The 27257-nt window shown below is 38.8% G+C and overlaps 1 protein-coding gene across 2 annotated transcripts in view; it reads right to left on the reverse strand.

Annotated features, from left to right (window-relative positions):
* Positions 1-27257, reverse strand: part of AP3B1 (adaptor related protein complex 3 subunit beta 1) — a 303905-nt gene that overhangs the window by 239880 nt on the left and 36768 nt on the right. For both annotated transcript variants that reach the window (XM_025387269.1, XM_025387270.1), the window contains exon 3: positions 5968-6042. In XM_025387269.1, the coding sequence (XP_025243054.1) occupies positions 5968-6042 (75 nt within the window). The remainder of the gene's footprint in view (positions 1-5967; positions 6043-27257) is intronic.

A 27257-nucleotide genomic window follows, 5' to 3' on the forward strand; every position in this document is an offset into this window, starting at 1 on the left:
TTTTGAGGAAGAATGGGCCCAGTTCTCCCTCATCCCCTTACAATTTATTTCTCAGCAATACCTTTATTCACCAAGTACAGCCAGCTTTTAAAACTGGATTATGAACTCTAGAATATATCACAGAGTTTATATTGGCAATACTGAAACATTCAGAACCACAGCTGAGCTAGCAGGCATTGCTATAATTACTCACTATTGGAGAAGGATTTCTGTGACTGTTATGGCAAAAAGCATAACAATATTAAATCACAGAAGGTTGCAAAACACTAAATTTGTTCTACTTCTGTTATAAGAATCAATCAATATTGACCACAAGAGGCCTATGCACTGACAGGCTGCAGGTGTGCAAAGAAAGCCTACCTTCCCTGAAACCATTCTGTGACCAGAAATGGGAGTAAAGATCCGTGACTACATCATTCTCTGATCAGTTACTTTCATTCAATGTTATAACACTCCTTGCTGTAAAGCTAATCATAGCAGAGCCCCAGTAGGCTGGAAGAACACAGACAGATCTGTTTAATTAACTTATCAATACTAGTACATCAAACTTCATGAGTTATTGACTAAACCTTTGATTATTTTTGTACTATAACCACTGATTGCTTACTAGGTCACTTTTGGTATCATTTGACATTTAATGGTAGATGACGTACAGCTCACCTGTGTGTCTAAAGTAGCATGTACTTGTAAAAATGGAATTTTGCACTTGAGAGGAATGAAACATTCAATTTCTGAACATAAGTTTTAAGAAATTTATGTCAATTTTCCCAAAACATTAAAGGCTTAAGCATGTTTCAAAAAAATAAAATAAACAAGGTATTTAAAGGAGGAAAGAAATCCAAAACAAATAGACCAATAATTATGTTTATATTGACATTTTTGTAACAGAACATTAGTCAGCATACCAGAATCTAATTGTAAAGGGAAAATATGAACAAATGGAAAAGTTCTCCTACTGATAACTATTTGAATAGTAAAATAGTTCTGAAGGAACAATAGTATGGAATTTTCTGTTTACAACAAGAACTAGAAGTCCTGAGGGAACTAGCCAATTTACCACCAATTTCTAAGGACTTGGTCATTTCTACCCATAACTAAAACATAAAAAAAAAAAATGCCAATACCAGGTACCTCCCAAAGGATGGCTAATACCAGACATTGATAAGGAGTCAATAATATTAAGAAAGAAAAGAGAGGAAGGAATCATCAAACAGGAAAGATGGCGCTGAATGGGCTAAGATGGGTTCTGAAACCAAGCAGCCTAGCTTTGGATTCTGACTGCCACACACTGGCTGTGTGACCTTGATCAGCTAATTTAACCTCTCTACCATCTTGTCCTAAAACATAAAACACAAGTAATGACAGAATCAGCCCCACAGGGTTATTTGTGAGAGTAAAATGAGTGGATCTATGTAAGGCACTAATAACCTAGGTCAGACAGGTTTTTTTGTTTTTGTTTTTGTTTTTCTTTTTTGAGACAGAGTCTCGCTTAGTCGCCCAGGCTGGAGTGCAGTGGCGCGATCTCGGCTCACTGCAAGCTCCGCCTCCCGGGGTCACGCCATTCTCCTGCCTCAGCCTCCCGAGTAGCTGGGACTACAGGCGCCCGCCGCCTCGCCCGGCTAATTTTTTGCGTTTTTAGTAGAGACGGGGTTTCACCGTGTTAGCCAGGATGGTCTCGATCTCCTGACCTCGTGATCCGCCCGCCTCGGCCTCCCAAAGTGCTGGGATTACAGGCGTGAGCCACCGCGCCCGGCCTAGACAGGTTTTTTTAATATTAGCAATTATTCCTATTGCTACTGAGACTCTATTCCTGATAACACTAAGACAAGCTTCACCTGTGCCTCATAATTTTTCTAAGTTAAATGTTGATTTTTTTCCAGATATTTGGACTTTCTTATACCATAGGCCATAAAACTAATAAACATATCAAAGTAGAAGTTCAGATAGCATGGCCATAAGGTTATCAAAGGGAGAGTAGTTTAAAATTATCAATTCAGAATTATATATGGCAATAAGCACATAATGTTTAATAAATATCTACTAAATTAATCATAAGTAAAATTGATTTTACTCAAGAAATCTACAATCTACACAGATTTCTTCCATTAATTGGTGTTCTAGAAAGAAAGTATGGTTTATCAAGTCATTTAAATCCAGTATTAATTTAATTCATAAACTGGCCACAACAATACAAGTGTTTTGATTTTGGTTTATCCAATTTAGTGTAATTGAGTTTATAACAACTATTTCATTTTGATAGAAAAATTCATCTATCTGAAATATAGAATGCACTTCCTATTTAATGAAAAAAATTAAGGGCTGGGCACAGTGGCTCACACCTATAATCCCAGCACTTTGGGAGGCCAAGGCAGGAGGATCACCTGAGCCCAAGTGTTCAACACCAGCCTGGGCAACATGGAGACGTCATCTCTACAAAATATTTTTTAAATGAGCCAGGAGTAGTGGCACACACCTGTGGTCCCAGCTACTCAGAAGGCTAAGTCAGGAGGATCACTTGAGCCCAGGAAGTGAAGGCTATAGTGTGTTGTGTTCATGCCACTACAGTCCCAAAAAAAAAAAAAAAAAAAGCAAGAAGCATACTTTAAAATATGAAATCGTTTTTAAAAGTAGGTTTAGGCTGAATGTGGTGGCTCACACCTGTAATCCCAGCACTTTGGGAGGCCAAGGTGGGCAAATCACTTGAGCTCAGGAGTTCCAGACCAGCCTGGGCAACACGACAAAACCCTGGCTCTACTAAAAATACAAAAAATAAATTACATGGGCATGGTGACACAAGCCTGTAATCCCAGCTGCTCGGGAGGCTGAGGCAGGAGAATCACTTGAACCAGGGAGGCAGAGGTTATAGTGAGCCAAGATCGTGCCACTGCACTCCAACGTGGACAACAGAATGAGACCCTGTTTCCACAAAAAAAGTAGGTTTAAAATACCTATCCTTAAAATTCTACAATCCAGTGATGCATTGCTTAACAATGTTCTGAAAAATGCGTTGTTGGACAATTTCATTGTTGTGCAAATACCACAGAGTGCACTTACACAAACCTACATGGTATAGCCTACTACACACCTAGGATATATGATAAGACCAGGGGTCTACACACCTAGGATATATGATATACCCCAGGGGTTGGAACCAGGCCACACAGCAGGTGGTGAGCAGTCGGCAAGCGAGCAAAGCTTCATCTGTATTTACAGCTGCTCCTCATTGCTTGCATTACCCCCTGAGCTCTGCCTGCTGTGAGATCAACAGCAGCATTAGATTCTCATAGGATTGCGAACCCTATTGTAAACTGCACACAAGAGGGATCTAGGCTGCGTGCTCCTTATGAGAATCTAATGCCTGATGATCTGTCACTGTCTCCTATCACACCCCAGACGGGACAATCTAGTTGTAAGAAAACAAGCTCAGGGCTCCCACTGATTCTACATTATGGTGAGTTATATAATTATTTCATTATACATTACAATGTAATAATAGAAATAAAGTGCACAATAAATGTAATGCTTTTTGAATCATCCTGAAGCCATCCTACCCACCCAGGGTCCAGGGAAAAATTGTCTTCCACAATACTGGTCCCTGGTGCCAAAAAGGTTGGGGACTACTGATATGGCCTATTGCTCCTAGGCTACAAATCTGTACAGCATGTTACTGTACTCAATACTGTAGATAACTATAACACAGTGGTAGGTAGTTGTGTATCTAAACATAGAAAAAGCACAGTAAAAATACAGTGTTATAATCATATGGGACCACTGTCATATATGCCAAGAAATACAAGTTGAAAAAAACTAAAATGAAATTTTAAAATGTTTATAGTTAACCCAAAAAAGGAATAGGAAAAAGAAAAAAATAAAAGAGACAAAGAGAAAAGAAAAATAGTAGACTAAAATCTAAGTAGATCAATAATTAAATTAAGCATTAGCAAAATAGACACTCCAATTAAAAGGAAGAGATTGACACACAGGATGTAGGGAAAGCTACAACTATATGCTGTCAACAACAGATGCACACTAGATATAGGCAGACAAGCTGAAAGCAAATGAATAAAAATGATAAAAAGAAATGAGAAGGTTGGAGTGTCAATACTAATAACAAATCAAATATGCTTTAAGACAAAACATATTAACAAAAATAAAGGATTTATTTTATAATAAAAAGGTCAATTCATCAGGAAAACCCAAAAAGAGTTATGCCTAATAGGAGTACTTTTAAAAATAAGCAAAAAATACTAAATTAAGGGGAAAAATAAAACATTCCAGAATCAGCCCAGGAGCCATGGCTCATGCCTGTACTCCCAGCACTTTGGGAGGCCAAGGTTGGCAGACTGCTTGAGCCTGGGAGTTCAAAACCAGCCTGGGCAACATGGTGAAGCCTTGTCTCTGCTAAAAATGCGAAAATTAGCTGGATGTGGTGGCATGCACCGGTAGTCCCAGCTACTCGGGAGGCTGAGGAAGGAGGATCACCTAAAACCCAAGAGGTCAAGGCTACAGTAAGCCACGACCATGCCACTGCATTCCAGCCTGAGAGATAAGAAAGAAACCCTGTCTCAAAAAAAAAAAAAAAAAAAAAAAAAAGGCCGGGCACGGTTGGTCACGCCTGTAATCCTAGCACTTTGGGAGGCTGATGCAGGTGAATTGCTTGAGCTCAGGAGTTAGAGACTAGCCTAGGCCACATGGCAAAACTCTGTCTCTACAAAAAATAAAAATAAAAAACTAGCCAAGCATGGTTGTACATGCCTGTAGTCCCAGCTACTTGAGGGGCTGAGGTGGGAGGGTCGCTTGAGCCCAGGAGGTCGAGGCTGTAGTGAGCCACGATCACACCACTGCACTCCAGCCTGGGTGACAAAATGAGACCCTGTCTCAATAAAAAAGCAAAAAAAAAATCAAAATCATGATTGGGAGATTTAAAATCCCTCTCTCACCAACACTATCGATCACATTTAGTAAAGTAATATTTTAAAAGCATTAGCTCCAAAATGTTTTCTCTCTTTTTCTCTGGTTGGTTTTGCTGGCAAGAATACTTTGAATATTTAAAATCATCAAACAAAACAGAAACAACTTCACTAGCAAAAAATGACCATACTGTGCACAGAAAATAAAATCGTAACTACAAAATTAGCGAACCCTCTGAAATCACACACCCATCCTCCTTCCACTCTCACACTTGCCCGTGCAAAAATGTTTGTGCACTTTCTCTGTTACCATAACCACGTTCCCTGGATTAGAATGTTTCTGTTATTTGTTAATGAGCTACGTCATCTGCCAATAAAATGGCAAACAAATAGCAGCAGTAACACATTTTTAATTTCATGGTGAGGGAAAAGCTTTAAAGCTTTAAACTGAGAAAAATTTATCAATTAACCAGGCTTTTTCAATTAATTTATCAATTAACCAGGGTGGAGAGGAGAATGTAATCTTAATACTAGACTATATCAGTCTAGCTTACAGAAAATAGCATTTTACTGGGACATGTTCATTCAATAAATCCACATATATGTACTGAGCGCTTAGTACATGTCATGAGTAGTCTAAGAAACTTGGGAAATATTCTTGGGTTCAGTCCTAGAAGTCCCAAAGAGCCCCACATCATCAAGGTCTGGACATACCCGACCAGGTCTTTTTCACTGGACATATGCTATCTTAAAATTAAGTCCCTGGAACACAATTTAAACTAAACGGGCCTCTAGGAACATGTGAAAACTGAACAACTTACCATTGTTCAGTCAGGTGAATCAATCTGTTTTGCTTTTCATATTCTCTACCAAAACTCCAAAGCTAGGATTGTGTCTACTTTTTATTCGATCTTACCTACATTTAAAATTAAGGACATTTTAATCATAACAAAAATCTAGTGATACTTAAGTACCTTATGTTGCATTACACTACATGAAAAGTGTATGGTCCCATGAAAACAAAAGGAATCATAAAAATTATAGATCAAAACAGTACCTCAATATTTTTACTGGCCACATTCTTCACAACAGCAGGAAACAGTTCAGATGCATTTTTCCCTTTTGCAATCATCTGAAGAGTATACAAAACAGACAATATAGGAAATTCTATATATATTAAATATTTAGAAGATTATGTCAACAAATAAGCTATACAATTAACAGCTGAACTCTTTTTGAATCACCTTACCTCAACTATTTACAGCAAATAATAAACACTCTCTTGTATAGCAATATAAATACACAAATACATAGACACAATAAAGAAGAAATATTTAGTAATTTAAGATATGTATTTAAATATTTTAATAGTTTTCTCTGGCTAACTGGGTTGTAAGTAATTTTTTTTTTTATTTTTTTAGACAGATCCTACTCTGTCACCCAGGCTGGAGTGCAGTAGCTCAATCACAGCTCACCACAGCCTCGACCTTCCAGGTTCAAGTGATCCCCCTCCTCAGCCGTCTGAGTAGCTGAGGCTACAGGCATGTGTCATCATGCCTGGCTAATTTTCAAATTTTTTTTGTAGAGACAGGGTACCACTATGTTGCCCAGGCTGGGTAAAAGCTTTTTAAAAACATTTTTGCTATTGTCTATTTTCCAGGATCTGACATTAAAGATGTACTGCATTTGCAATGGGGGAATTGAGGGAGGGATGAATGTTACTTTGAATCAACTACTTATGTGACCCTTGGCTTTCTTTTCATAGGTTACCCTACTTCTGCAACCATTGCTTTTCAAAGTTTCCTTCACAAAACATTCTTCCTCTGCCCACTAAAGTTCTGTGCACCACCATCTTTTCAGCCTACACTGTTCTACAATCTCTGAAACTCCTAAGATTTCATTCACCATTAGGACTAACTCTCACCTCTATATGCGAGTGTAAATTCCCCAAAACTGTAGCCCTAACCCAGCCTGAGTTCTAAATCTCTAACTAGACATCATTAGCTGGCTCTCATACCAAACTTGCTATGTCTAAAGCCAAACTCATCCTTCATGATAAAATGACATTCATGAGAGAATTTCCTATTTCCACAGTTCTCCTAGACACTAAAAACCACAGAATTACCCTGGTCTCGTCTCACTTCTACACAGTAACTAGGTCCTGCTAATACTTCTCACAACACTCATGTTAATCCCTTCCACTGCTATTATCCTAACACAGGTCAGTATCACCTCACAGAGAACTTTTCAGTCTCCTCTTTCTATCCATAATGTATACCACTGACAGTTTAATATGCTTAAAACACTACTTTGTACATGTCAGCCCCCCTAAAAGATTTCAAAAGCTTCTGTCTAGAGTTCAAATGATTTTATGTAATATTCATATATTTTCACAATGTACACTAACATCCCTTCTTAAGCTCTCTGACCTAAGGCCCTATTAAACTGACCTTACTCACTACTAGAACATTCTCTGGCTGCCCCACTATGCCTCTGCTCAGATCATGGCCCCAGCTTTCTAAGTTCTACCCTTCTGTCTAAAGCATCATCAAATTCTACTCCTTCTCCCTTGCTAGAGCCATCTCCTGACACCTGGCCCACTGTGTCATCCATTCCTAATTTCTTTCAGAATTTTTTTTTTTTTTTTTTTTTTAAGACAGAATCTCACCCTGTCGCCCAGGCTGGAATGCAGTGGCACAATCTTGGCTCACTGCAACCTCCGCCTCCTGAATTCAAGCGATTCTCCTGCCTCAGTTTTCCAAGTAGCTGGGATTACAGGCACCTGATGCCACCACTGGCTAATTTTCGTATTTTTAGTAGAGATAGGGTTTCGCCATGTTGACCAGGCTGGTCTTGAACTCCTGACCTCAAGTGATCCACTCCCCTCAGCCTCCCAAAGTGCTGGAATTACAGACATGAGCCACCATGTGCAGCCTCCTCTAGAATATTTTAATCTACACTTATTATTTGGAATTTCCTGTGCACTATCTTACATTTCTATTTATTTTAGTTTTATATCTATCTGTATTCCCATTTTGTCTTTCTCATTCTCAGATTATAACTTTATGTCTTTTAAAAGTCCAGACTTTGGTAACCACAAAATAAAGTTCAAACTATAGAGCAACTTGGGGGAAAGGGATTCCTTATGAATTACACACCATATCTAACAAACTACCTTTAAAAAGGTATTGGCTTTATTAATTTACAACACATGTTATATAAATATTATGTGATATTTTTAGCATTATAATCCCCGTTAGCAATTTCTTATATGACCTTTCTATATGATAGCCTTAAAATATTCTTGAATACAAGCTAGTCTTTTTATATTCTATTTCCTTACCTGTGACATTCTTTTGATTTGAGTATTTTGTGAAACCTGCTGAGCATTTTGGAGGGTTTACAAAATACTGAAGCTAAGACATCTTTCTATGATTTGTACACCTCTCTCCATTTTCTCATCTTTGAAATAAGAGAGGGATTAATGTTCTGTAGGACCCCTGCCATTAATTAATTCATTCATTCATTCATTCAATGATTACCTAAAGTCAGACATCCTGTCCTATGGTATCCTACTCCATGACTATCTAACTTTATTCTGCAGAATGTTATTCAAATATGAGGAAGGAAAAAAACACCACAATCAAATTCACTCAACAAATATTTGCTGAGAGGATACTTTCTAGCAGGGACTATCCTAGGTCTTAGGGATCCAACCATAACCAATACAAAGTCCTTGCCCATGTGGTGGTTACATTCTAATGGGGCGAAGGTCAATAAACAATAATAGTGAGGTGGCAATAGACTACTGTGGAGAAAAATAAAGCAGTATCGGGGGATGAGAAGTGCTGAGGTGGAGGTGAGAGTTGCTCTTTTATATAAGGTGGTCAGAAAAGGCCTTCCTTTAGGCAGGGATGCAAAGGAAGAGAGAAGGGGATCCATGTGACTAGCTAGGGAAACAATGGTTTAGGCATGGCATGTGCCAGGAATAGCAGGCCAGGAGAGTCAGACTGGAGTAAGTGTGGGGAAGAATGATGAGAGATAAGGTCAGAAATGTATAAACTACTGTAAAACGAATTGCCTTTTACTATGAGTGAAGCAGGAGACCAATGGAGAGTTGTGAGCAGAGGAAAGACATCATTAAATATTTAGCAATGACTCATATTTTAAAAGGATCTTTCTGGCTGCGATGTGAAAAATAGACCAGAAGATATGATAGCATGGAAAACAGAAGGCTACTGCAATTATACAGAGCAAAGATAGTGACCATAGTGAGAATGGGCTAGATTTGGGATTTATTCTGAAAATAGATTATATATAAGAAAGAAGGGACATGAATTAAGAAGAACAACTGCCTGTAATTCCAGCACTTTGGGAGGCCGAGGCAGGCAGATTACGTGAGGCCAGGAGTTTGTGACCAGCCTGGCCAACATGGTGAAACCCCGTTTCTACTAAAAACACACACATACACACGCAAACACAAAATTAGCCGGGCATGGTGGCAGACACCTGTAATCCCAGTTACTTGGGAGGCTGAGGCAGGAGAATCACTTGAACCTGGGAGCCAGAGGTTGCAGTGAGCCGAGATCACGCCACTGCACTCCAGCCTGCACAACAGAATGAGACTCCATCTCAAAAAAAAAAAAAAAAAAAAAAAAAAGAAGGACTACAAATGACGAACAGGAGAAATGGAATTGCCATTAACCATGATGAGAAAGACTAGGGAAGAAGCAGGTATTTGGGGAGATGAGCAATCCAGAGTTTGGTTTCAGATATGCTGAGAAGCCAGCTGAATATATGGGAATAAAGGCTACAGAATACAAGAGATAGCACTGGTTAGCAATATGCATTTGGAAAGGGATGAGATCACTACAGGAGGACAGACAGACAGGGAAGTAGACTGAGGGACAAGACATAGTACAATCCTAAAAGTAGAAATTGTGGCCAAGCGTGGTGGCTCACGCCTGTCATCCCAGCACTTTGGGAGGCCAAGGTGGGCAGATCACAAGGTCAGGAGATGGAGACCATCCTGGCCAACATGGTGAAACCCCATCTCTACTAAAAATACAAAAATCAGCTGGGTGTGGTGGTGCGTGCCTGTAATCCCAGCTACTCAGGAAGTTGAGGCACAAGAATCGCTTGAACCCAGGAGGCAAAGGTTATAGTGAGCCAAGATCGCACCACTGCATTCCAGCCTGGCGACAGAGCGAGACAATGTCTCAAAAAAAAAAAAATGTAGAAATTGTGGAGTGTTGGGAACCAGTCTCAACACCACCCATAGGGCACCTAAAGTCCGGTGGAGACAAAGGATTGAGAAGAGACAAGTAAAGAGTAAAGGTCAGGAGCCAGGGGGCCACTTGTACTTTTGGAGGCTGCAAAAGACTCAGAGCTCTGGTCTCCACACTGTTGAGTAGAGTCACTTAGATCTGAGAAGCAGATGTTCAGGGAGAAACAGTGAAAGGGAGGCAATGCGTCATAGGTGTAATCTATAGCAATAGTGGTTTAAATGAACCTCCTTTGTGCTCAAAGAGCGTATCTTTAACTTATCGGAGAGTAGCTAGTGGGAGCGGGCTTAACTAGGAGTCTGCACGTCTGTTCACATTCCAGTGTTTCAAAGGAGTGTCTTTCTCCTTGAACACAGTGTTTACAGATAAGAAAGCAGGTCTCACTCTGAGCATGGGAACATGATGGCAATTAGGAGACTTTCCTCCTCAGAGGCCTCTTGTGGTTTTCCACAACTTATTGTCCCATATTTTTATGGCCAGTTTATACAGGCACCCCACAAGCCCTTTTCCCACAAGCCCTCTTCCCAACATGGAGAAAGGAAGAAACCAGCAAAGAAGCTTTAAGACTCCTTGAAGCTCAGCAAAGAAGCTCTAAGACTCCTCGAAGCTCAGTCCTTCTCAGTATTCCTCCCTATCCACTCAGATAACATACTTCTCCCACCCTTCCCCCTTCTGCTTCAGGTGAAAACTCTGTTCCTGGTCCCCTTGTACTCTTTTACCCAGAACAAGGAGCATAGGAATTGAGGGGAGTCAAATTTGGGCCCTGCAGGAAAAGTAAGGTTCACAGGTGGAAAGCACAGGAAAATATGTCCTTTTTTATTTTATTTGGTTGAAGTTCCTGATATTTGAAAAAGCTGCAGTACCAGCGATTCTGCCCTTTGAAGGTGACTCTCTAGATAAAAGGTGAGAAAGGAAGACAAGTTTTCAGGTAAAAGGTGAAAGTCATGTTTAGGGAGCAGCTGGGCAAAGTTGAGGAGATAACACAAGGTCATTTGTAGCTCTAAACTCTCCTAGGTTCTAATCATGCCCTCTGCTAAGCTCTTAGACAGCTTCTACCCAAGGTAGAGATGGAATTCCAGAGTCCCCAAAGAACATTCACTGGTTGCAGGCATCTAATTAAAAGAGTGATTAGTTTCTGATACCTGTTCTCTAACTTCACACATTTGACTTTTACTTGTTTTTCATTCTTCAACCTTTGGTGGCCTCAGCCCCAACATCAATGTTTCACTTACAATGGGTATAGCCTAACAGCACTGTATTTTGGGAAATTTGATTGATATACTCTCCATCCAATCCTCTACGTTCATGAGGGAGATGGACATAACTTAATTTTTTCATAATGTCTTTGTCTAGTTTTCAGACCAGGATAGCACTGAACTCATAAATTGAATTTAGAAGTATTTTCTCATATTCTATATTCTGGAAGAGCTTATGTAGAACTGAATGTTCCCTGTTGAAATTTTTTTAATGAAAACTTCAATTACTTTATTAGATATAGGACTATTCAGATAATCTAGTTCTTCTGGAGTAAACGTCATAGCTTATCTTTCAAGGACTTTGCTCATTTCAACAAAGTAGTCAAATTTATGGGGCTAATGATGCCTGAAATATTCCCTAATTGTCCCTTAAATGTCAACAGAGTCTTGCATTTCTGATATTGATAATTTGTCCTCTATTTTTTCTTGGTCACTCTGTCTATAGATTTATCAATTTTAACAATCTTTTCCAAGGACTAGTTTTTCATTTCACTGATTTTACTCTACTGTTTTTCTCTAGTCAATCTCATTGATTTCTACTCTACCTTATTATTTCTTTCTTTAGTTTCAATTTGAGTTTAATTTGCTCTTCTGTTTCTGCTGTTAAGGTAGATGCTCAGAGTACTGATTGGAAATATTTCTTTTCAAACATAAGCTTTTATTACTATAAATTTCCTTGTAAGTACTGTTTTACCTAAATCCTCCAAACTTTGATATGTGGTTTTTCAATTTCATCCTAATTTCCTTGTGACTTTTACTTTTGACTCATGAATCATTTCATCATTTCTAATTTTCAAATATTTAAAAAATGTTTTGATCTCTTCCAATGACTGTGTTTAGTTTAATTCTATATGGTCAGATAACATACTTTGCATACTTTTAATTCTTTTGTTAAGATTGTGTTTTATTGCCCAAAATGTAGTCTATCTAACATATAAAAAGAATGTATATTTCGCTACTGTTGGGTGGAGTGCTCTATAAATGTCAATTAGGTCATATAAGTTGATATTATTCTAGTCTTAAATTTCCTTATTGGTTTTCTATCTCCCTATTCTACTGATTTTTAAGAGAAAAGCACTTACATCTCTAACTATAATTGTGAATTTGTCCATCTTTCTTTTCAGTTCTAACAGGTTTTTTTTTTAACTCCATTTTTGAAGCTCTGTTGTTAGACACATTTAAGATTATTATGTCTTTTTAGGAAAATGACTCTTATTGTTATGTTCTTTATCCTAATCATACTATTTGTTCAAAAGTTTACCTCTCTGATATTAATAGATTTGAGCTTTTTTTGGTTAGTGTTTGTATGGTATGCATTTTTCCTTCCTTATAACTATGTCATTATATTAAAAGTGGGTTTCTCACAAAGATCACAGTTATATCTTCATATTTTTATCCAATATGAAGATCTCTTTTAATTGGTAACATCAGACCACTTACATGTAGTAGAATTATTAACATGGTTAGATTGAGGTCTACCATTTTAGTATCTGTTTTCTGTTTATTCCCTGTGTTTTCTGTTCTCCTACTTGCTCTTTCCTCTTTTCCTTAGAAAATTTTTAGTATTTCCTATTTGATATTAACTTTCTGCCTATATCTTTTTATATAATTTACTGGTTCCTCATAAAAATGCGTCATAGGTGTAATCTATAGCAATAGCGGTTTAAATGAATCTCCTTTGTGCTCAAACAGCGTATCTTTAACTTATCGGATTATCAGATACATAGGTAGATAAACAGATATATAAATACATAGATATAGATATAGCAAACCTTACACAGTCTTCTTAGAGTTAACACTGTACCAGGTCAAGAAAAATGCAGAAACTGGTAGGGCACGGTGGCTCAGGCCTGTAATCCCAGCACTTTGGGAGGCTGAGGCAGGCAGATGACAAGGTCAGGAGTCTGAGACCAGCCTGGCCAATATGGTGAAACCCCATCTCTACTAAAAACACAAAAATTAGCCAGGTGTGGTGGTGCGCACCTGTAGTAGTCCCAGCTACTTGGGAGGCTGAGGCAGAAGAATCACTTGAACCCAGGAGGCGGAGGTTGCAGTGAGCCGAGATCATGCCACTGCACTCCAGCCTGGGCAACAGAGCAAGACTCCGTCCCAAAAAAAAAAGAAACACAAAGAAAAATGCAGAAACACTGCAACCACATAGGCCCTTTTATTTCCACCTCCCCACTAGCTTTTATGTTTAGCCATCATATATATTATATTTATATCCATATAAAAAACCTCTCAGATAGTGGGATAACTCAGGAATAAAATTAGTCCTTTATATGTATTTATCATTTTGATTGGTCCCCCTAAATATCCATCTAGTATTATTTCCCTTCAGCCTACAGAACGTCCATTAACATTTCATTAAAGCAAACATGTTAGAAATGGATACTCTTGGTCTTTATTTCATCTTCATTCTTGAAAGATATTTTCAATGGATATAGAGTTCTGGGTTAACAGTTTCCTTTCAGTACCTGAAACACGTTGTTCCACTGTCTTCTGGTTGCCATGACTTCTGATGAGAAATCTGCACTTATTCAAATTATTGTTGCCCTGTATGTATCATTTTTTCCAGCTACTTTTAAGACTTTATTTTTGGTTTTCAACTGTTTAATTACTGTGTTTATGTATGGTTTTCTTTCAGTTTCTCCTAACTGGCATTCACTGAGCTTCTTTCACCTATAAATTTGTATCTTGGCCGGGCACAGTGGCTCACGTCTGTAATTCCAGCACTTTGGGAGGCTGAGGAGGGCGGATTACCTGAGGTCAGGAGTTCGAGACCAGCCTGATCAACATGGCAAAACCTCGTTTCCACTAAAAGAACAAAAATTAGCTGGGCGTGGTGGGCGGGGAAGGTGCTTGTAATCCCAGCTACTCAGAAGACTAAAGCAGCAGCTTGAACCCCGGAGGCGGAGGTTGCAGTGAGCCAAGCAAGACTCCGTTTCAAAAATAAAAATAAAAATTGTATCTTTCATCAAATTTCAGAAGTTTTCCACCATTATTTCTTCAAATATTCTTTCCTACTCCAATCTCTTTCTCCTCTCCTTCTGGTGTTCTAATGAGGCATACGTTAGATCTTTGGAATGAACCAACAAAACTCCAAGGCTCTGTTCATTTCTTTTCAATCTCTGTTCTTCAGAATGATTTTTTTTTTTTTTTTTGAGACAGAGTCTTGCTGTGTCGCACAGGCTAGACTGCAATGGTGCCATGCTGGCTCACTGCAGCCTCAACCTCTTGGGCGCAAGTGGTGTTTCTGCCTCAGCTTCCTGTGTAGCTGACACCACAGGCACCCTCCACCACACCTGGCTAATTTTTTGGTATTTCTGTAGAGACAGGGTCTCACTTTGTTGCCCAGGCTGGTCTCGGAACTCCTCGAGACTCACATAATCCTCAGCCTCCTGAAGTGTTGGGATTACAGGCATGAGCCACCGTGTCTGGCCACAAACTGAATAATTTCTAATGATCTGTCTTCAACTTCTGGCTCTTTCTTCTGTTATCACTATTCTGCTATGGCATAATCCAGGATATTTTCTATTTCAGATAAAGTACTAGCCACATAACGGAAATTTCAACAAATTTCTGCAGGGGTATGGTTCACATAAGATAACATTTTAGGAAACAATCATCTACCAATCTAGTTACAACCTAAGAAATAAGTGGATGAATTTACTACTTAATCAAAAGTGGACCTAATTTTACCTACTACTTAAGTATCAGACAAGCCCTTGGCTCCAATATATTGGTCTTTCTAATAATCTTCAGGGAAGTACCCTGAGGACAACATACCAAACAGCAGAATATAGTACCTATTCCCAAAGAATACTTAAAACCAAAAGAGAAAAATAAAGGAAAAAACAGAAAAACAGCGAAGAACATAATGAAGACATACCAATTAAAGACAGAAGGAAGGGTGCTCTCAGGCTCCTTACCCTGAGCTATCTGTTTGTCCCATTCTATTCTAAATAGACACTTTGTCTTCCAATACTTAATTTATTAATATGAATACTACTCTCTTCATCTCACAATGGAGCCTGAAATTATTGATCCTATGAATTTAGAGTCTATAACAGAACCAATTTCAAATAGAAATTCAGAAAAAATAAAGATAGATAACTCTAATGCTTTCTGAGGATGACTTAAGGGGGAAAACAATAACAGGGCGTATAAAAACATTCCACAGTTCAAAAGAAGAGGATCTACTGGAGAAGTATGAATAAATTATCTGGGGAAAAAGTTGGACATAAAAGAGAAAAACCATGGGAAATACGTCTAATTCATATTCCTAGTGAGATTTGAGGGGACATGGCATTTTTTGAAAAAAGAATGACTTTGGAATAGCAAAGAAAACTTTCAGATAAAGACATAATTACCAAATTTTAAAATATAATGAGAAAAGAAAGGATAATGTCAAAAATTCTAAACTGACTTAAAATGCCAGCTCAAAAACATACCCTAAAAATGACAGGAAAGGTTAGAGAGGTCAATCTGACAGGGGAGAAGGCAGAGGCAGACACAGAGGATAGACCCAAGAAATATAATATACACATAATAGGAAGGCCAAGAGAGAACTGGCAGACTGACAGAAAAAGGAGAAAATAAATAGCAGACAAATATTCTCTAAGTAAAACAGATGTAAAATTTTAGAATCAAAGGGTTCATTAGTAGCATAACAAATCAGTAAAGAAAAAACAAACACAGACCACATCTTGAATAAATTTTCTTTTTCTTCAGAATATGAAAAACATCTACATATCCAGACAGTTAAAAGAGATTCTTTAAAAGAGAAAGAGAAAAAGCAATCTCAGAGGCAGAGCAAGATGGTGCAATAGAAAGCTCCACCAATCGTCCCCTCAAGGACAAAAAAGTTAACAACTATCTACACAGAAAAAATCACCTTCATAAGAACCAAAAATTAGGCGAGCACTCACAGGACTTGGTTTGAACTTCATATCACTGAAAGAGGCACAGAAGAGATTATAAAAGAAACAGTCCTGAATCACCAACGCCACCCTTTTCCTCAGAGTGGTGAGGCTCCTCTTCCAGCAGCAGTGCATGGTATGGAGGGTATCTCTGGGCACTGGGGAAGGGAGAATACTGCAATTGTGAGGCATTCAACTCCGTGCTGTCCTGTTAAAGCAGAAAGGAAAACCAGACCAAACTCAGCTGATGCCCACCCACAGGCAGAGCATTTAAACCAGCCCTAGCCAGAAAGAAATCCCAGAGGTCTGAACTTGAGTCTCTGGAAAACCTCGCCACCGAGGGCTACAGCACTGTGTGTCTCCAAGTAAACCTGAAAGACAGTCTAGGCCATAAGGACTGCAACTCTTTGGCAAGTCCTACGGCTGAATTAGGCCTAAAGACATGGACTGAGGGAGCGTGCAACATACTGAGACAACACCTGGGGCAGCCAAGGGAGTGCTGACATTACCTCTCTCCTAACCCCAGGTTGCACAGCTGGTGGCTCCAAAAGAGACCCCTCCCTTCCACTTAAGAAGAGGAGAGGGAAGAGTGGGGAGGACTTTGTCTTGCATCTTGGATACCAGCTCAGCCACAGCAGGATAGGGCACCAGTCAGAGCCATGAGGCCCCCATTCCAGGACCTAACTACTCCCAGACCACATTCCTAGACACACCCTGGTCCAGAAAGGAACTTGCTGCCTTGAAGGAAAGGGCCGAGGCGTGGCAGCATTCATCATCTGCTAACTGAAGAGCCCTTGGGCCCTGAATAACCAGCAGCAATACCCAGGTACTACATTGAGGGCCTTGGGTGAACCACTGAGACTTGTTGGCTTCAGGTGAGACTCAGCACATTCCCAGCTGTGGTGGATATGGGGCAAAACTCCTGCTTGAGAACAGCAGAGGGGAAAGTAAAGGGGGCTTTGTCTTGCACCCTAGGTACCAGTACAGCCACAGCAAGGTAGAGTACCAAGTGGGTTCTTAGCGTCCTCAATTCCAGAACTTGGCTCTTGGACAGCATTTCTGGACATGTCCTGGGCCAGAGGGGAGCCCACTGCCCTGAAGGGTGAGTCCCAGGCCAAGCAGCATTCATGAAAAGTACTGCCAGGGTACCCCCGATAGCTTTTTGTGAATGTTGACTTAAGAGACCTTGGGCCTTAAGGGACTATGGGGGTACTCTGGCAGTACTCTTTCTGGCCTGGGGTGGTGGTGGCTACAGGTTGAGGCTCCTCTGCCTTTGGAAACGGGAGGGAAGAGTGGGAAGGATTGCACGTTGTGGTTTGAATGCCAGCTCAGCTATAATACAACAGAACACTAGGTAGACTTCCAAGGTTTCTGATTCTAGTCCCTGACTCCCAGGGCTCCCAGAGAGAACTTCTTGACTCATCCGGGGCCTGGGGGACTTCGCCACCCTTAAGGGAAGGGCACAGGCCTGTTTGGCTTTGCTACCTGCTGACTGTGGAGCCCCAGGGCCTTGAGCAAACATGGTAATAGCCAAGAAGCAGTTACAGCAGGCCTTATGCAAGACCCAGTGCTGTGCTGGCTTTAAGTCTGACCCAGCATATAGTACTGGTGGCCACAGGGGTGCTTATGTCACCATCCTCAGCTTTATCTAGCTCAAAACAGAGGAGAGGCTCTGTATGTTTGGAAGAAAGTAAGGAAAGAGAACAAGAGTCTCTGCCTGGTAACCCAGAAAATTATCCTAGATCTGTTTCAAGACCATCAAGGCAGCACCTCTATGAGTCTGCAAGAACCACAGTGTTACTGGGCTTGGGGTGCCCCCTAAAGCAAATACAGCTTAGATTATAACACCCATGTTCTTTCAAACATCTGGAAAGATTTCCCAAGAAGGATGGCTATTATGCCAAGGGGGTGAAGACTACAATAAATACCTAACTCTTCAATGTCCAGACACCAAAGAACATCTACTAGCATCAACCTCTATGAGGCTACAAAAATCACAGCATTATTGGGTTTGGGGCCCAAGTCCCTGTGAATACTAGAAAGCCTTCCCAAGAAAGATAAGCATAAACAAGCCCAGGCTGTGATGACTACAATAAATACCTAACTCTCCAATGCCCAAAAACTGACGAACATCTATAAACATCAAGACCATCCAGGAAAATACGACCTCACCAATCAAACTAAATAAGGCACCAGGGACCAATTCTGAAAAAAGAGAAATATGTGACCTTTCAGATAGAGAATTCAAAATAGCTGTCTTGAGAAAACTCAAAGAAATTCAAGATAACATAGAGAAGGAATTAAGAATTGTATCAGATAAATTTAACAAAGAGATTGAAACAGTTAAAAAGAATCAATCAGAAATTCTAGAGTTGAAAAATGCAGTTGATATACTGAAGAATGCATCAGAGTCTCTTACCAGCAGAACTGATAAGCAGAAGAAAGAATTCATGAGCTTGAAGACAGGCTCTTTGAAAATACACAATCAGAGGAGACAAAAGAAAAAAGAATAAAAAAGAATGAATCATGCCTACAAGATCTAGAAAACAGCCTCAAAAGGGCAAATCTAAGAGTTATTGGCATTAAAGAGAAGGTAAAGACATCGATGGGGGTAGAAAGTTTATTCAAAGGGATAATATCAGAGAACTTCCCAAACCTAGAGAAAGATATCAACATTCAGGTACAAGAAGGTTACAGAACATCCAGCAGATTTAACTTAAAGAAGCCTACCCCAGGACATTTAATAATCAGATTCCCAAAGGTCAAGGATAAAGAAAGGATCCTAAAAGCAGCAAGAGAAAAGGAACAAATAACATACAAGGGAGCTCCAATATGTGCAGCAGCAGACTTTTCAGCGGAAACATGTAAGGTTTCCTAACATATTTAAAAATGCTGAAGAAAAATAACTTTCACCTAAGAATAGTATATCCAGTTAAAATATGCTTCAAACATGAAGAAGAAATAAACTTTCCCAAACAAAAGCTGAGGGATTTCATCAATGCCAGGCCTATCCTACAAGAGATGCTAAAGGGAATACTTCAATCAGAAAGAAAATGACATTAATGAGCAATAAATTAGGTACAAAAACTTACTGAAGGTACAAAACTTACTGGTAATAGTAAGTACACAGAAAAACAAGGAATATTATAAAACTGTAACTGTGATGTATAAACTATTCTTATCCTGAGTACAAAAACTAAAAGATGAACCAATCAAAAATGGTAACTACAACAAGTTTTCAGGACACGGTACAATAAGATATAAACAGAAACAACAAAAGGTTAAAAAGTGAGGAGACAAAATTAAAGCACAGAGTTTGTATGAGTTTTCTTTTTGCTTGTTTGTTTATGCAAATAGTGTTAAATTACTATCAGGTTAAAATAATGGATTATAAGATAGTATTTGCAAGCGTCTGGTAACCTCAAACCAAAAAACATACAAGATATAAAGAAAAAGTAAAAAACAAAAAACTAAATCATACTACCAGAGAAAATCCCTTCACTAGAAGAAGACAGGAAGGAAAGAAAGAAGGAAGAGAAAACCATAAAATAACTAGGAAACAAATAACAAAATAGCAGGAGTAAGTCCTTAATTATCAAATAACATTTAACATAAATGGACTAAACTCTCCAATCAGAAAAACACAGAGTGGCTGAATGGATGAAAAAAAAAAACCCACTGATGTGTTGCCCACAAAAAAAACCACACTTTACCCATAAAAACATGTATCAGCTGAAAACAAAGGTATGGAAAATGACATTCCATCCCAATGGAAATGAAAAAAGAGCAGGAGTTGCTATACTAATACCAAACAAAATAGACTTCAAGACAAAAACTGTAAGAAGAGACAAAGAAGGTCACTATATGATAAAGGAGTCAATTCAGCAAGAGGATATAACAATTTTAAATATATAGGTACCCTACACTGGAGCACCCAGATATATAAAGTGAATATGATTAGAGCTAAAGAGAGAGACAGGCCCGAATGCAATAACAGTTAGAGACTTCAACACCCCACTTTCAGCATTAGACAGATCTTCCAAACAGAAAATCAAGAAACACCAGACTTAATCTGCACTATAGACAAAAATGAATCTAACAGATATTTACAGAACATTTTATCCAAGAGCTGCAAAATATACATTCTTTTCCTCAACACATAAATCTTTCCCAAGGATGCACCATATGTTAGGTCACAAAACAAGCCTTAAAGCATTCAAAAAACTGAAATAATATGCATCTTCTCTGATCACAATAGAATATAACTAGAAACTAATAACAAAAGGAATTTTGGAAACTATACAAATACATGGAAATTAAACAATATGCTCCTGAATGACCAGTGGGTCAATGAAGTAATTAAGAAAGAAATTGAAAAATCTAAGAGGGAAGTTCATGGCTATAAGTGCCTACATCAAAAAAGAAGAAAAACTTCAAAAGAACAATCTAACGATGCATCTTAAGGAACTAGAAAAGCAAGAGTGAACCAAACATAAAATTAGTAGAAGAAAAGAAATAATAGTGATCAGAGAAGAAATAAATGAAACTGAAATGAAAAAATACAAAAGATCAATGAAACAAAAAGGTTTTTTTGAAAAGTTAAACAAAATTGACAAACCATTAGCCAGACTAAGAAAAAAAAGAGAAAAATCCAAATAAAATCAGAAATGAAAAAGGAGATATTACAACTGATGCTACAGAAATTCAAAGGATCATCACTGGCTACTATGAGCGATTATATATGCCAATAAATTGAAAAATGTAGAAGAAATGGACAAATTCCTAGATACATACAAACTACCAAGATTGAATCGGAAAGAAATTCAAAACTTGAACAGACCAATATCAAATCACGAGATCAAACCTGTAATAAAAATCTCCCACTAAAAAAATGCCCAGGACCCTATAGCTTAACTGTTGAATTCTACCAAACATTTAAAGAAAAATTAATATCAATCCTACTCAAACTGTTCTGAAAAATAGAGGAGGGAATACTTCCAAACTCATTCTATGAGGCCAGTATTACCTTGATACCAAAACCAGAGAAAGACACGTCAAGGAAAAAGAAAATGACACACCAATATCTCTAATGAATATTGATGCAAAAATCCTCAACAAAATGCTAGAAAACTGAATTCAACAATACATCAGACAGATCACTCATCATGACCAAGTGGGATTTATCCCTGGGATGCCAAGGATGGTTCAACATACACAAATCAATCAATGTGATATATCCTATCAACAAAATGAGCAATAAAAACCATATGATCATTTCAATTGATGCTGAAGAACCATCTGATAAAATTCAACATCCTTTCATGATAAAAACCCTCAAAAAACTGGGAATAGAAGGAATATACTTCAACATAATAAAAGCCATATATGACAAACCCACAGCTAGTATCATACTGAATGGGAAAACACTGAAAGTCTTTCCTATAAGCTCTGGAACATGACAAGGTTGCCCACTGTCATCACTGTTGATCAACATACCACTGGAAGTCCTAGCTAGAGCAATCAGAAAAGAGAAAGATATAAAGGGTCTCCAATTGGAAAGGAAGAAATTAAATTATCCTTGTTAGCAGATGATACAATCTTATATTGGGAAAAACCTAAAGACTCCACCACAAAACTATTAGAACTGATAAACAAATTCAGTAAAGTTGCAGGATACAAAATCAACATACCAAAATCAGGAGCATTTCTATATGCCAACAGTGAACAAGGCGAAAAAGAAATTTTAAAAGTAATCCCATTTACAATAGCCACACGCAAAATTAAATACCCAGGAATTAACCAAAGAAGTGAACTCTCTCTATGGTGAAAACTATAAAACACTGAAGAAAGAAACTGAAAAGGACATCAAAAAATGGAAAAATATTCTATGTTCATGGCTTGGAAGACTCAATACTGTTAAAATGTCCCTACTACCCAAAACAATCTACAGATTCAATGTAATGCCTATCAAAATACTAACCACATTCTTCACAGAAACAGAAAAAGAAATCTTAAATTTATATGGAACCACAAAAGACCCAGAATAGCCAAAGCTATACTAAGCAAAAAGAACAAAACTGGAGGAATCACATTACCTGACTTCAAATTACACTACAAAGCTATAGTAACCAAACAGGAAGTACTGGCGAAAAAAAAAACCAGACACACAGACAAATGGAACAGAACAGAGAACCCAGAAACAAATCCACATACCTACAGAGAACTGAGAAAGGTGCCAAGAACATACACTGAGGAAAAGACAGTCTCTTCAATAAATGGTGCTAGGAAAACTGGATATCCACATGCAGAAAAACAAAATTAGATCCTATCTCTCACCATACACAAATATAAAATAAAAATGTATTAAAGACTTAAATCTAAGACCTCAAACTATGAATCTACTACAAGAAAACATTGGGGAAAATCTCCAGGACCTTGGTCTGGGCAAAGATTTCTTGAGTAATACCCCACAAGCACAGGCAACCAAAGCACAAACAGACAAATTGGATCACATCAAGTTAAAAAGCTTCTGCACAGCAAAGGACGCAATCAACAAAGTGAAGAGACAACTCATAGAATGGGAGAAAATATTTGCAAACTATCCATCTCACAAGAGATTTAAAAGCAGAATATATAAGGAGCTCAAACAATTCTATAGGAAAAAGTCTAATAATCTAAAAACGGGTAAGATTTGATTAAATGATAAAAAGGGGGCAAAAGATCTGAAAAGACGTTACTCAAAAGAAGACATGCAATTGGCAAACAGGCATATGAAAAGATGCCGAACATCACTGATCATCAAAGAAATGCAAATCTAAACTATAATGAGTTATCATCTATAATGAATTATCATCTCACCCCAGTTAAAATGGCTTATACCCAAAAGGCTGGCAACAACAAATGCTGCTGAGGATGTGGAGAAAAAGGAACCCCTGTACACTGATGGTGGGAATATAAATTAGTACAACCACTATGGAAAACAGTTTAGAGGTTCCTCAAAAAGAAACTAGTAGTTGAGCTACCATATGACCCAGCAATCCCACTACTGGATACAACCCAAAAGAAAGAAAATCAGTATAGCAAAGAGACATCTGCACTCCTATGTTCGCTGCAGCACTGTTTACAACAGCTAAGATTTGGAAGCAACCTAAGTGTCTACCAACAGACTAATGGATAAAGAGAATGTGGGGCAAATACACAATGGAGTACTATTCAGTCATAAAAAAGAATGGGATCCACTCATTTGCAACAACATGGGTGGAACTGAAGATCTTGTTAAGTGAAATAAACCAGGCATAGAAAGACAAACATCTGGCTGGGTATGGTGGCTCATGCCTGTAATCCCAGCACTTTGGGAGGCCAAGGCAGGCAGATCACGAGGTCAGGAGATCAAGACCATCCTGGCTAACACAGTGAAACCCCGTCTCTACTAAAAACACAAAAAATTAGCCAGGCATGGTGGCAGGCGCCTGTAGTCCCAGCTACTTGAGAGGCTGAGGCAGGAGAATGGCATGAACCCGGGAGGCGGAGCGTGCAGTGAGCAGAGATCGTGCCACTGCACTCCAGCCTGGGCAATAGAGTGAGACTCCATCTCAAAAAAAAAAAAAAAAGAAAGACAAACATCTCATCACAATTTTTAGATTTGTGGGATCTAAAAATCAAAACAATTGAACTTATGGACATAGAGAGTAGAAGGATGGTTACCAGAGGCTGAGAAAGTAAGTGGGGGACACAGGGAAGGTGGAGTGGTCACTGGGTACAAACACAACAGAATGAATGAATAAGACCTTCTATTTGACAGCACAACAGGGTGACTACAATCAATAATAATGTAATTGTACATTTTTAAATAACTTAGAGTGTAATTGAATTGTTTGTAACTAAGAAGGATAAATGTATAAGGAGCTAGATATCCCATTCCCCATCATGTGCTTATTTCACATGCACACCCATATTAAAACATCTCATGTACTCCCAAAATACATACAGCTACTATGTGCCCACAAAAATAAAATATATATATATATGGCCGGGTACAGTGGCTCACGCCTGTAATCCCAGCACTCTGGGAGGCCAAGGCGGGTGGATTACTTGAGGCTAGGAGTTGGAGACCAGCCTGGCCAACATGGTGAAACCCCATCTCTACTAAAAATACAAATAAATTATCTGGGTGTGGTGGTGGGTGCCCGTAATCCCAGCTACTCAGGAGGCTGAAGCAGAAGAATCACCTGAACCCAGGAGGCAGAGGTTGCAGTGAGCTGAGACCGTGCCACTGCACTCCAGCCTGGGCGACAGTGCAAGACTCCATCTCAAAACAACAAACAAATAATAATAATAATAATAAAATTAAAAGAAATAAAAATTAAATGTTTTTTTAAAAAGCAATCTCACTATCATCGCATTATATTTCTGCTCTGTACAGCTAAAGCCAGACGAAATCAAGAATAAAATCTACAAAATTTTAAAGAAAAGAAAACATTGCAACCCAATAATACTATTCTTAAGTAGTCTATTTTCACATGGAAAAAAACACAGAAACCTGTTCCGACAGGCAAGGACTTTGAAAGAATACCATCTACATTCGCTTCCTAAATGAAATGCCCACCGTCACCTGAAAATAAACCAAAAATCTAAAGAATGAGGAGGGGCCGGGCGCGGTGCCTCATGCCTGTAATTCCATCATTTTGGGAGGGCAGATCACTGGAGGTCAGGAGTTCAAGACCAGCACGATAAAACCCCATCTCGACTAAAATTACAAAAATTAGCTGGGTGTGGTGACACACGCCTGTAATCCAGCTACTTGGGAGGCTGAGGCAGAAGAATTGCTTGAACCCAGAAGGTGGAGGTTGCAATGAGTCCAGATCACACCACTGCACTCCAGCCTGGGCCACAGAGCGAGACTCCATCTCAAAAATAAAAAATAGAAAATAAAAAAAGAATGAGGAGGAATGTAAGTTAAAAAAAAAAAAAAGTGAAAGCATAATGAGTGGGACAGAGCTCATGCCTACAGAACTATTTTTCATACGGTTCATAATATTTAAAATAAATGTCCAAAATGATTTTTGAAAGACAAGCTTCCAATTTCTCGCTTTCCCCTAGCCGCTGGCAACCACCATTCCACTTTTTGTCTCTATGAGTTTGATTATTCTAGGTACCTGATAAAAGTGGAATCATACAATATTATTTTTTTGTGTCTGACTTATTTGACTCAGCATCATGACTTAAGGTTCATCCATGTTGTAGCATGCATCAGAATTCCATTCCTTCTTAAAGCTGAATAACATTCCATTGCACAGATGTCCCACATTTCGTTTATTCATCCACTGACGAGCACATGGGTTGTTTCTACCTATTGGCTACTATAAATAATGCTGCTATGAACACTGATGTAGAAATATCTGTTCGAGTATCTCCTTTCAATTGTTGTCAGTATATACCCAAAAGGAGAATGGTGAATTATCTGATAATTCCATTTTTAATTTTTTAAGGAACCACCATACTGTTTTCCACAGTAACTGCACCATTTTACATTTCCACCAGCAATGCATAAGCATTCTTATTTCTCTACCCTCACCAACACTCACAATTTTGTTTTCTTGATAATAATCATCCTAATGGTGGAGAGTGATCTCACTATGGTTTTGATTTCCATTTTCCTAATAATTAGTGATGCTGTGCATCTTTCTCTGTAATTATTGGCCATCTATATATCTTCTCTGGAGAAATGTCTATTCCAGTCTTTTACCCATTTTTTCATTTGGTCGGTTTTTGTTGTTGTTGTTGGTTTTTTTTCTTTCTGAGACAGAGTTTCGTTCTTGTCACCCAGGCTGCAGTGCAATGGCATGACCTAGGCTCACTGCAACCTCTGCCTTTCGGGTTCAAGCAATTCTCCTGCCTCAGTCCCTCAAGTAGCTGGGATTACAGGCGCCCGCCACCATGCCCAGCTAAGTTTTGTATTTTTAAAAGAGACGAGGTTTCATCATGGTGGCCAGGCTGGTCTCGAACTCCTGACCTCACGTGATCTGCCCTCCTCAGCCTCCCAAAAGTGCTGGGATTACAGGCATGAGCCACCGGTTGTTGTTTTTTGAGTCACAGTCTCGCTCTGCCACCCAGGCTGGAGTGCAGTGGCGCAATCTTGGATCACTGCAACCTCTGCCTCCTGGATTCAAGCAGTTCTCCTGTCTCAGCCTCCCAAGCAGCTGGGATTACAAGCGCCCACCACCACACCTGACTAATTTTTGTATTTTTAGTAGAGACAGGATTTGTCTTTTTAGTAGAGACCACCGTGTTGGCCAGGCTTGTCTCAAACTGCTGACCTCAAGTAATTCGCCCACCTCAGCCTCCCAAAGTGCTGGGATTACAGGCGTGAGCCACCACACCCAGCCATCTGGTCGGTTTTTAATGGTTGAGTTGTGGGAGTTCTTTATATATTCTGGATATCATACCTTTATCAGATATATGATCTGCAAATATTTTCTTGTATTCTACGGGTTGCCTTTTCATTTTGTTGACAGTGTCCTATGATGCACACAAGTTTTAATTTTGATAAAATCCAAATAATCTACTTTTTTTTTTTTTTACTGCTCATGTTTTAGTGTTGTATCTAAGAACCCTTTGCCAAATCAAATGTCATAAAGCTTTTTCTCTAAGCTTTCTTCTAACAGTTTTATAGTTTTAGCTCTCACATTTAGGTCTTTGATCCATTTTTATTTATTTCTATCTATGGTGTGATATAGAAAGAAATTCAACACCATTTTCTTGCATATAGATAATCCAGTTTCCCCAACATTATTTGCTGAAAAGATTGTCCTTTCCCAATTGATCTTGTATCATTATCAAAAATCATTTGACCATTATGTCAGGGTTGATTTCTGAGCTCCCTAT

Source organism: Theropithecus gelada, chromosome 6, assembly GCF_003255815.1.
Source record: "Theropithecus gelada isolate Dixy chromosome 6, Tgel_1.0, whole genome shotgun sequence".
Lineage (NCBI taxonomy): Eukaryota > Metazoa > Chordata > Mammalia > Primates > Cercopithecidae > Theropithecus > Theropithecus gelada.